At 41.0% G+C, this 11,353-nt stretch overlaps 2 protein-coding genes across 3 annotated transcripts; both read right to left on the minus strand.

Moving 5' to 3' along the window:
• Nucleotides 1-4,239: 4,239 nt before the first annotated feature.
• On the minus strand, nucleotides 4,240-7,758 carry LOC108364071 (uncharacterized). Its single transcript, XM_017617633.1, has 2 exons — nucleotides 6,612-7,758; nucleotides 4,240-6,556 (listed from the first exon to the last, which is right to left on the minus strand). The coding sequence occupies exons 1-2, from the start codon at nucleotides 7,185-7,187 to the stop codon at nucleotides 6,017-6,019; spliced, it is 1,116 nt and encodes a 371-aa protein (XP_017473122.1). The 5' UTR covers nucleotides 7,188-7,758; the 3' UTR covers nucleotides 4,240-6,016.
• Nucleotides 7,759-7,811: 53 nt separating this feature from the next.
• Nucleotides 7,812-9,421, minus strand: LOC108364070 (uncharacterized). 2 transcript variants are annotated; one of them, XM_017617632.1, is made up of 3 exons: nucleotides 9,235-9,421; nucleotides 8,522-9,104; nucleotides 7,812-8,476 (listed from the first exon to the last, which is right to left on the minus strand). In XM_017617632.1, exons 2-3 carry the CDS (start codon nucleotides 8,950-8,952, stop codon nucleotides 7,879-7,881), a joined length of 1,029 nt encoding a protein of 342 aa, XP_017473121.1. In that variant the 5' UTR covers nucleotides 8,953-9,104; nucleotides 9,235-9,421; the 3' UTR covers nucleotides 7,812-7,878. The 2 variants fall into 2 exon arrangements, with proteins under 2 accessions (XP_017473121.1, XP_017473120.1); XM_017617631.1 differs by having other exon boundaries at nucleotides 8,522-9,096; nucleotides 9,226-9,421.
• Between the last annotated feature and the right edge of the window lie 1,932 nt (nucleotides 9,422-11,353).

Raw genomic sequence — 11,353 nt, forward strand, 5'->3', positions numbered from 1 at the left:
AAAGGCCGAGTTTCCGATCCCCTGGTTATAGTCGGGCGGGGAGTCCAAGATTCCGGTGTGGATTCTGCTGGTTCATCTTCTGGGCGGAGCGGCGTGGTTTCATTTGCGTAGTCGGACGCGTTTATAGATAACGCGCGTTCGGACTCGTCGTCACTAGCAACTTGCTGGCTCCATGGTCTCGTGTCGACCAGCTGAGGAGGCTCGGACTCGTCCTCACTAGCAACTTGCTCGCTCCATGGTCGTGTATCAATCGGCTGTGCAGCGTTGTATGGTGTTTTTCGCGGCATCGACGACATCTTTCTTCACTCGTGCACTCGTCAGACCAATGCTTCATGGACAGTCAGTTTCCGCAGAAGCGACCAATCAGTGCCTCCCTCAGTCTCTCTTCGGGAGTTTTACCGCGGATTGATGGACAGAGCCGTATCGGATGCATACCTTGGCATAAACGGCACGCTAGAGCAAAGCGGTTTGATTGTTGCTCGGCCTTCTTTCTCATCGAGGTGAAGCGAGTCATCGTTGATGTCTGAAATCATTATTTTTTCCCTTTTGTGTATATTTGGCTATATAGATATACGTACTTGTATATATATGGATATTATGGTTGGGTGGCGAGTAGCAAAGAAACTTAATTATATGTGGTTATTGTAAATTTCGTGATTAATATGTTCAGTTATTTTATGGTACGGTCTCATATATCACTGTCTTGTGATAGTGTATAGTGTGCATATTCTTGCATGAGTTTTGCATAAAGTGTGTGGGGCACCTCATGTTTATGCATCGACACACTGTTATCGACTTTGATTTCTGTGCTCGCATCGGTGAGCTGTCACCCAAAACAAAAGTAGGCTCATTATTTGCTCGCATGGTGCGGAACTTCGCTAAATCGCAAGTGCTTATCAGGGTACGAAAATAAACTGTACAAAACAATTCCCATTTGCTCATCAATCATCATTTGTGGTTTTATACAGTTTTGTACATAGTCAGAAACAAATTGTAAGATTCACTGTCATTTTCCCCAACGAGAAACGTTTGCTTTCCGTTTGTGACAATTGTACCATAGGGTACGTTTTATATGTATGCAAACGTTTCAATTACGTGAAAAATATTTTATCTGTAAATTTTCATATCCAATTTAATTAAAACACATGTACTACATACATACATATATTTTTCTCTGCACGATTCATTTCGTTTGTTGTTTCGTCTGTAACTTCTAACCTACTGTAATGTACTATCGCAAAGTAAACTCAGCCGTTTTGTTTTCGTATTGTACCGAACTCTTGAAGTAATAAACGAAACGAAATAGTAACGCACAATATAGTTTATTTTCGTACACTGGTGCTTATATAAGTGCTTGGGAGTATCATAACTTAATGCTTTATTTGAATATTACTAAGTTGGAGGGCCCTTCAAAATTGATTAACTCATGGTTGTATTAAAAGGAAATGCATATTTAACACGCTTTGCTTTGTCCCGAGCAAATCTAAGTAGTTCGCCGGTATCGAGTTGCGTAGTAGATTTTCAGTTTACCGATCGTAGGGACACCTAACCCTGGCTGCGCTGTCAACCAAGAGCGTAAATTGAAATTTGCGTTCTTATATTAGAGATGTGCTGAGTCAACACATATGAGTATTCATACCTACTCGGTACCGATTTAAAATATCCAATACTTTTGACACGGCGTCGGACTATGAATATTATACATACTGTATTGAAATAAATAAGTCAATATACATATATATTTTTATTTATTTTTTTGTTAAGGAGCTATGTGCGGGACTCTTTGTGAATACTGAGTCCACAGCGCCTTTAGGGAGTGGAGAAAAAAAAATTAAATAAATGAGAGTCATTAGGTGTCGAACTTGTGAAGTTATCGACGGTTCGTTTTTTTGTGAACCCTTATTATTCCTTTCAAAAATTGATGGGCCCGAAATTGTGCAACAAGTGATTGATGTGTGCTTATATTGCCAAGGTGTAGTGCATTGAGTCGGTACCGGTTACCAACACCGAGACTTTAGGTACCGAGTATTGGGGCAATTCTGCACATCACTAGTTTTTAAATTGACACTTTCATTAGTTGCGTTCCAGATGCTTCACGATTTGCAGGTTTTTACAGGAAGTCGTTCCAGGTGACCACCTCCCATAAGGTTTGTTAATGGAGAAAACAGCTGTTCCTGCAAATCGTGAATATCGTGAAGCAACTATTGATGTCAATTGCAGCCCATAGAGAATTTCCGCAATGACACGAGTGGGTACAATGCGGTGAGTTGCGTATTTTGGCTCATAGTATTTTAATTTGGTATTTTTTGTTTTTTACAACCAAAAAAAAAAGCAAATGCAATATTCGAGCCGGTGTAAATTAATTTATTTTCATTAAGCATTAATTAAAATGTCTAGAAAGCCGGCTATGTGATCGGTTTCAATAGCTACAACAAAAGATTACGTAAGTTGTAAAGTTGAAGTGACAAAATCTACATAATGTTTAATATTTATCCAAAGTGAACGCCAATTAAAAGTATTTATCAACAATCAACCAACGGGCGCAATAGCAGATAAGTGGGCCCCAATGTGACCAATTTCGGCTGGGGATGCCGCAAAAACAACAAAACAAAGTAGTAAGTACAAACTTAATTCTTCCACAAAATGGCAATCAGCTATGGCTGTCTTGCGGTGCAATATGTGGTGGTGTCGACGGTACTGGTGCTGGCCGCACTATTCCGCCCTGCCGGTATCTCGTTCGTGTACCTGTTAATGTTTTTTTTTTTTTTTATAACGCCCTTTATCCCCATCGCCAACAGTCGAAATTTTAAAAGTTCCGTCGGACCATTTTTCATCATACTCATCGCACTATGAGCACTACTACTATTATGTCATATAGTACTGCAAGTGACAATAATTGCTATGAAGATCGAATCGATCTTCGCTATGTGTTCATTTGCGCAACAATTGTTGCGACACATCGGATTCATTAATTTGCAAAACCTACATCCTATAGCCGCCATTGAATGGCATGCGCCGGATTTGTTGGTTTTCATCACTAAAACGTTTACGTAATATAACAAGGCATTACTTCATTGTTCCGAAGAAATTGTTTTGGGGCTTCTTGGAATTACACATCATTAAGGCTATATATATAACAGCATTTGTTTGCGACGTTAACGAGGTGTGTGTTATTCACGTCATATTCGTAGCGCCCTGCATACTGGGTTGCATAACAAGAACCTCTATACAAATCTTTATCAGCCGAATAATCTCGTTCGTTGTATCAATTATAATATTAGCAAAAATGATCTATCAAATTGGTTATCTATCGCATGAGGATTACGATGTGAAAGGCGATAATGAAAACACAAAACAGCGTAGTGACTATGTGCATGCAACGAGGCCAGTTACACATATTATGTCACAGGTGCACGTCAATTTGCTTACCGACAATATATCACTATCGAAAGCAGATGTTCCTCTAGAGATGGCAAGCCTTATCCAGATTAATCGCAATCACAAAATAATGCCAATCTTGAAGATTGACTTATTTTTATATATATATATTTTTTTAATACACGTTTTAAAAAATATGGTACAAGTTACCAAAAATCCCACCGAGTTTAAGGTAACATTTCATTATAAGCCTATTGGCATTGGAAAATTGCGTTTAATGCTAATGGTCGAACATACTGTGCAAATGATGCAGATTATAGGATTCTCCCAGAAGGATATAGATGAATTAAAGGGTATAAAGGGTGACACGAACGCTTTCCTTCTCTGCGGTACTATTACCTTGTTTATACCTAAGCAAGAACCGCATTAACAAAAAGCTGATTTGACTGAACACATATTTTTTTCAAGTATTTATGCCTCGGTCTTTATTGCGCACTCGATGAAGCCGTATTCAAAAGCAAACCAAATGTGCTGGTTTTATACGACATTTCTTTAATAACTAACTTGCGCGGTTGACCGAAATGGAAGCAAACAATAATTCGAATTTATTATAACAATAATTCAAATTTAAAAAGGGATGTATAAAGAAAGCCAGCCTTTTTTCACTTCGCGTCAAATTATTGATACGTTTATACCTGTTTTCTAACCGATGTGAGAATTAAAAAACCGATTTGAAAACAAATTCGAGTCAATACACTTTTGAATTTCTGAGCGCATTGTAATTTGGTTTATGCATACGTTTTGAATCATGGCGAAGTGGGTTAAAGCGCTTTATGTGTCGGTATACACAAGTTATATGTTTGTTGCCAGTGCGCCTCTACTCTTTGACTTCCTATCGTTTAGGTATGACGTTATATTCCTTTTGGTTTTTTTTTTTTACGGGGGATTTCTGTTATGACCTTTCAACAGGACCCGATCTGAAGGCCGCTTTCTTGACTGCCTGTTAGAATAGGGGCTCATACGCTTATATAGAAGAGCCAGTTGATATTTTTAAATAGCGGGTGCAACCTTATCGACACTGAGAGGGAAAGCGCTTTGACTCCGTCCTCAGGGCTTCAAACCGGGTGCATAAATACGTCTTGACATTCAGAAGCGTATTGACTGGCATTTGCCTTAGGTCAGTTAAAAAATGCGTATAAACGCACGTCTTATTTAACGCGAAAAACAAAATCGCCTGTTGTTCTCTATACAACCCATCTGAAACCTGAATTGTCAGTATAAAAAATTTGAAATACTTAGAATGCACTTTCATCAAGTGCACTATCAAGACGCCGGTATAACTCGTTTAAAAGAAATATGACTTGAGTCAAAACGCCTTTTGGTCAGTGTCGTTCTTGCGTGGGCAAAAGAGTCATAATCTCCTACTAGGGACGTTGAAATCATACATTACCCTTTTTTTTCATAATCGTTTGGCAAGTTGTCTATATATTCATTAAATAGCTGCGTATGCGATTGAATGAAATTTCAAATTACTATAAACTTCTTATCATGCGAAATTTGACTGACAAATTTTGTATGATACCAGGCCACCTTCAAGGGTGGACAGTATTATAAATTTCGTTCTACTACCGTCGATATGGTTCATTGCGAGGACTTGTGTGTAAGCGAGCCAAACACGCCTATTAAAACACATGCTCGATGCTTGCATTCACAGTCAAAATTCGATACTACATATTGCTTGGTCTCTATTGATTATTGAGTCATCACAATAGTCAAACTGTTTGGAAAGAGCGTTCGGAAACTAAAGCATACAAATTGTTTCAAGAGACTAGACAGCTATCGGGTTGGGAAATTTTACCCCTTCGACTTGCTTAACGCGTGATCGACTTATCGTCTTTTGGCTGGGATTTTGCATTTTACTTTTCTGTGGCGGAATCTTACGATTCTATGATTTTGTAAGGAACACATACTGAAGGCATGCGCCATTTTTTTAATTAACACTGAGATTACATAATATTTGTGTATATGGATACAGTATGCAATAGACCGAATATTTTTCTTGCGGGATTAGTAGTGGATTATGTTAAATAAATGCGCGCTATGGTTGCGGTAGGAGTTGACTTTTATGTGCGTGCCAACTCTTATCATTTTCAGACTAATCGTTTTCAATGAAGTTGGTCGACTACCATCTTTTGCTAAACCTTTTATTCAGCCAATCGCCCATGATGATTGTATCATGCACCATTCCCTATAAGATTACTTTCTCCTACTTTCCGTTGGTTCGTTTGTTAACAGTTTAAACTCGACAATACGAACAATTGAAATTCACGAAGGATTTTTGAATGCTGAGGTTTTCACGCAAAACTCAGTATTCGACGTTTTTGATTAAGAGTGATTTGCAATAAGGTGCATTCTAAAGAAAAAGGCATCGAGTTATAACTTAAAATAAACTTGAATATTATAAGTTCGATTGTCGAGACTAGACTGGAGCTTTACTGGTCTATGAAACATATATATATATGCGGTTTGCATACGTTATTTTCAAGATACCTGCCGTGAGAGCAGTAATGATTTGTATTTGTATGATGAAGTGGACTGTATTATGTTGCGAATCATGGTTGTGGAATAAGTTAGGTTTTTATGAAGTGGAATCGTTGCTTGGTTGCGATTCGCTGTGTTGTTGATCACAGGGGGGTAGTAGAACCAACTTGACTACAGGTCTAGTAACCTGTCCTCTTTCAGTCATGAGATCCACTACTCTCGCCCTATTGTCTGCACCTAGATGGACGTTAACTACCCTTCCAAGTCTCCATTCGTTTGGCGGCAGGTTATCTTCTTTGATGATCACGAGGTCTCCAATTTTCATATTGGCTTGCGGATGTCTCCATTTGTTGCGTTTCTGCAATTCCGTGAGATATTCACTTTTCCACCGTTTGCAAAACGTGCGGTGTAGAGCCTTGAGCCTCTGCCACCGATTTACAATCGAGGCACGATTTTCATCAGCGTCTATTTCTGGGGGAGCTAGTATGTGTCCACCGATTAAGAAGTGGCCTGGAGTCAGTGGCTCCAGGTCTCCTGGTTGATTTGATGAGGGACTCAGGGGTCGAGAGTTGAGACATGATTCAACTCTGCATAATAGGGTTGTAAATTCCTCAAACGTGTATTTGTGGTTGGAAGCAACTTACGTAAAGTGGCTTTTAAAACTTTTAACTCCCGCTTCCCACAGTCCTCNGAATTTTCGTAAAGTGGCTTTTAAAACTTGTAACTCCCGCTTCCCACAGTCCGCCCATGTGGGGAACTGAGGCGGGAATGAAGTGCCACGAAAGCATTTGGTGAGCGTATTTCGCCAAAGTGTTATCGCGGGCGTCTTTTAAAAAGGCTTTTGTTTCGGCTCTCAGAGCTCTAGAAGCTCCCACAAAATTGGTGCCATTGTCGGAATAGATATTTTTTGGACAACCTCGTCGTGCAATAAACCTGGGAAATGCTGCTAAAAACGATTGAGTGCTCAGGTCCGAAGTGGCTTCCAAATGGATTGCCTTTGTTGCGAAGCATACAAATAGGCAGACATATCCCTTTGACATGCGACAACCTCGGCCACTATAACTTTTAATGTCAAATGGCCCTGCGAAATCGACTCGCGCATTTGTAAACGCTCGTGAAAATGTCGTTCTTTCCTTGGGAAGAATTCCCATTAACTGAGCTTGCGCGCGTTTGCGATAAATCGTGCAGGCCTTACAGTTATGAATTGTGGACCTAATCAAGTTTTTGACCCTAGGTATCCAGTACTGTGTTCGGATCAAGCGCAGCATGAGCTGATTCTCACCATGCAGGGAAACTTTGTGAATAAACTGAACTATGAGACGGGACAAGGTGCAATTATAAGGCAGGATGATTGGGTGACGCTCGTTGTAGGCGAGATCACGAGATGCTCCCAGCCGTCCACCTGTTACTACAATACTTCACTTTTAGAACCTACTGATTTTCCTGATACTAATGCTGAATATTCCTCACCATAATGCTGCTTCTGGCAAACTAGTACTAAGCGTTGGGTCGTTGCTTTAATTTCATCAGCTGAAATTAAACAAGATTTCGCTTGAAATGAAGCTTTGGTATTTGGACGGGTTCTTTGGGAGAATCTCATTACGTATGATAGCACTCTCAAAGCTCTTGGAAATTCAGAAAACCTATCAAGAATATCAGTATTACTATCGATTGTTGTTGTTATATAAACTTGTACCCTTTTTTCTTCAACGGTTGTGTTATAGTCCTTTCCTTGAGTGGGCCATTTTGAGTGGTCTTCTTGAAGCCAAGAAGGGCCCTCCCACCACAGGGAATTGTTTATTAATTCTTGCGCCGTAAGTCCTCTGCTGGCTAAATCTGAGGGGTTNAACTCTTGCGCCGTAAGTCCTCTGCTGGCTAAATCTGATGGGTTTGACGTTGAGTCCACATGACGCCAGTTTTCTCTTCCCACCTTCTCAATTATTTTTGTCACTCGATGGGCTACAAATGTTGACCATGAGCATGGAGGCTTGCGTATCCAGGGAGCACGATGGTCGAATCCGTCCACATCTGAGTTGTAAGATGGGCTAAGTTCAGATTATCCGAAATCGATTCCAAAGTTTCAGCCAGTAGGACCGCTCCACAGAGTTCTAGGCGTGGTAGGGAAATCGTTTTAACTGTTGCTACCCTAGTTTTTGATAGTAGCAGGTTGATGAATACTTTGCTGTTTATTTCGACACGCAAGTAAATAGATGCTGCGTATGCCTTCTCTGAGGCGTCACAAAATCCGTGAATTTCGATCTTGGCCACAGGGCAAAAGTGTACCGAACGCGGAATACGAATTCTTTCGATACTGCTGTAGCTTTCCCTAAAATTTTTCCAGCGATCTAGGGTCGTAGGTGACACGGTTTCATCCCACCCTGTTCCTTCCAACCATATATTCTGCATTAAAATTTTCGCTGTAATTACCACTGGTGCAAGCCATCCTAGAGGGCCGAATAATTTGGCAATAGCCGATAGTATTTGCCTTTTAGTATAGCTAACCTGTTCCTCTATTGGCTTGGCTGTAAAGTAAAAATTGTCAGAGTGGGCATTCCACCTGATACCCAAAGCTTTNGAAAAATTGTCAGAGTGGGCGTTCCACCTGATACCCAAAGCTTTGACTGTGCTGGTGTCTTCAAAGTCCAAGAAGTCTTCTTTCTGTAGATGGGATTTTGGTATTCCCTTTAATATTTCATTGCAATTGGACGTCCATTTCCTCAAGGGGAACCCAGCAGACTGCAGTGCAATTGTTATTTCGGTTTTTGCTTTGATAGCGGATTCGATGGTGTGACCGCCAGCTAAAACATCGTCAACATACATGTAATTTCTTAATATGTCCGACGCCATGGGGTGTGACTGGTCTACATCGTCAGCTAATTGGAGCAGGGTTCTAATAGCGAGGTAAGGGGCGCAATTGACCCCGAAAGTTACCGTATTAAGTTCAAGAAGACTAATTGGTTCTGTTGGGCTTGTGCGGAAAACTATGCGTTGATACTTGGTATCGGTAGGATTAAGTAAAATTTGGCGATACATCTTTTCGATGTCGCTATTAAAAACATATTTATAAAATCTCCACCGAAGTATTAAGATGGTGAGGTCATTTTGCAGTACTGGACCAGGATGAAGCACATCATTGAGACTCACCCCATTAGCTGTCGGACACGACGCATTGAACACCACCCGTACTTTGGTGGTGGTGCNGCACCGAAGTGTTAAGATGGTGAGGTCATTTTGCAGGACTGGACCAGGATGAAGCACATCATTAAGACTCACCCCATTAGCTGTCGGACACGACGCATTGAACACCACCCGTACTTTGGTGGTGGTGCTCTCTTCCTTCCGGACGGCATGATGAGGTAAAAAATAATTTTCACACTCATCAGCTTGAATATGGCTGGAAATTCGCGTCATATGTCCTAAAGTTTCGTACTCGGACAGTACCCTATTATACTCCGTTTGTAGGAGTGGGTCCTTTGCTAGACGCGTTTCATTGCGAAAAAATTGAGAGCAAGCNTGTCTCATTGCGAAAAAATTTAGAGCAAGCGCTCTTGAGAGGGGGTCCTAACCGCACGCTCCTTGGAAAATCTATTTTGAATGGCAACGATACTGTATATTTGCCATCTTTGTTCCTTTTAGTTGTGCGTTTGTAAAGGTCCTCGCAGTAAACTTCCTCTCTGTTGTATGTATGGTTATTTGGGATGTCCTCTAATTCCCAGAAAGACGCTAATTGTTTATCTAGAGTGACTTCGTTCAAGAATGAAACGCTTTGATTCGTTGGACCTGTTGCCTCAGTTTGACCGGTTAGTATCCAGCCGAATACAGTCTCTTGCGCAAGCAGGGTACCTAAAACATTCTTCTGTATGCCACTCAATATTATTTGGGCGTAAATATCGCCGCCTAGTACAAGATCAACTTGCTCATTTATGAAGAATCTCTTGTCAGCTAATACTAAATCCGGAAACGCTTGNAACTAGATCCGGAAACGCTTGCTTTGTCATAGCATTGATTTGGCAAGTCGGCAGATTTCCTGTAAGCTGTGGGAGAACCAGGACAGTGGTACCTATGTTTATTAAAGGGTCAATCGGTGACCGCAACTGTATTAAACACGCTTCTTTGACTTGGGCTGAAGCAATGTTGTTGATGCCTGACACCTGAGCATTCAAACGTTTGGATGGTAGGTTAATTCGGCGTTTAAGTCTTTCTGTTATGAATGAACATTCCGAACCGGAGTCTATTAGCCGGACTTCTATTTCCTTTTTCAGAGTTGCGTGTGGCCTGAGCTTGCGCAGAAGTTGACGGCGTATCATCTGAAAAATTTGGTTGTTGCCTTTGGTTCATGGCTGCTTTTGGCGGAGCTGATTGATTATGCAGGAGCGTGTGGCGCCTTTGGTGACAGGTGCTGTAGTTAAATGAGCATGTACACCTTGACACAGTATGTCCAAAGGATGAGCAGTTCAAGCAGCCATGATTCTCCTTAATGAAGGCTATTCTGTTTGACACCGTGAGTTCGCAGAATTTGCACATGGTTTTGGCTACAGAAGCTTGAAATGCGCCAAGTCTTTTTTGCGGTGTTTCATTGGTATGCCTAATATTGTGGGGCTTTGGGGTTTTGGTATGTTTAATACCTGCTATGCCCGAGACGGTTTCAAGAGTTTGGAATCTATTGGACAGAAATTTGTCCATATCCTCCCACTTGGATATTTCCGTCTTGTTCTCGATCGTTTGTTCCCACAATGCTAAGGTACTTTCTGGCAACTTCGTTGAGCAGAGATAAGTAAATATTGCATCCCAGTTTGATATGTCAATTTTATGGCTTTTTAATGATGAGATGCAATTATTTATATCTCGCTGTAGTTTCTTAATCGAGATTCCGCACTCGTTTTCTACCGACTTTAAATTAAAAAGAATTTGTAACTGGGAGTTTACGAGAATACGTTTATTCTCGTACCTATGAGTTAAATTTTTCCATGCAGTGGCATCCCTCGTTAGTAAGTGGGCATATTTGGACGATATCTTTGGCCTCCCCCTGTGTTTTTTGGTTGAGGTGGAATAATTTCTCAACCGGGGTAAGGCGCTTATTCAGTATATATATGGCCGTAAACATGTCTCGGAATGTTGGCCAAGAGAGGTAGTCGCCTTTGAACACGTCCGTATCGCACGGGGGCAGATGTATATTGTGTTCCTGGACANACATGTCTCGGAATGTTGGCCAAGAGAGGTAGTCGCCTTTGAACACGTCCGTATCGCACGGGGGCAAATGTATATTGTGTTCCTGGACATCTGTATCTTTTTCGCCCTTAACTAACTTTGCCTGGAAATCTGACATGTTCGACATGCAACGCAAATAAACAGAATAGGAGCTCTTATACCTAGGCTTAACCGTAGAGACTCCTTTAGCGTCTAACGTGTCGGAATGCACTAATTCTTCGTAAGC

The sequence above is a fragment of the Rhagoletis zephyria genome, unplaced genomic scaffold (genome assembly GCF_001687245.7).
Source record: "Rhagoletis zephyria isolate East Lansing unplaced genomic scaffold, Rhagoletis_zephyria_1.1 Rzeph_scaffold_01456, whole genome shotgun sequence".
Taxonomy (NCBI): Eukaryota; Metazoa; Arthropoda; class Insecta; order Diptera; family Tephritidae; genus Rhagoletis; species Rhagoletis zephyria.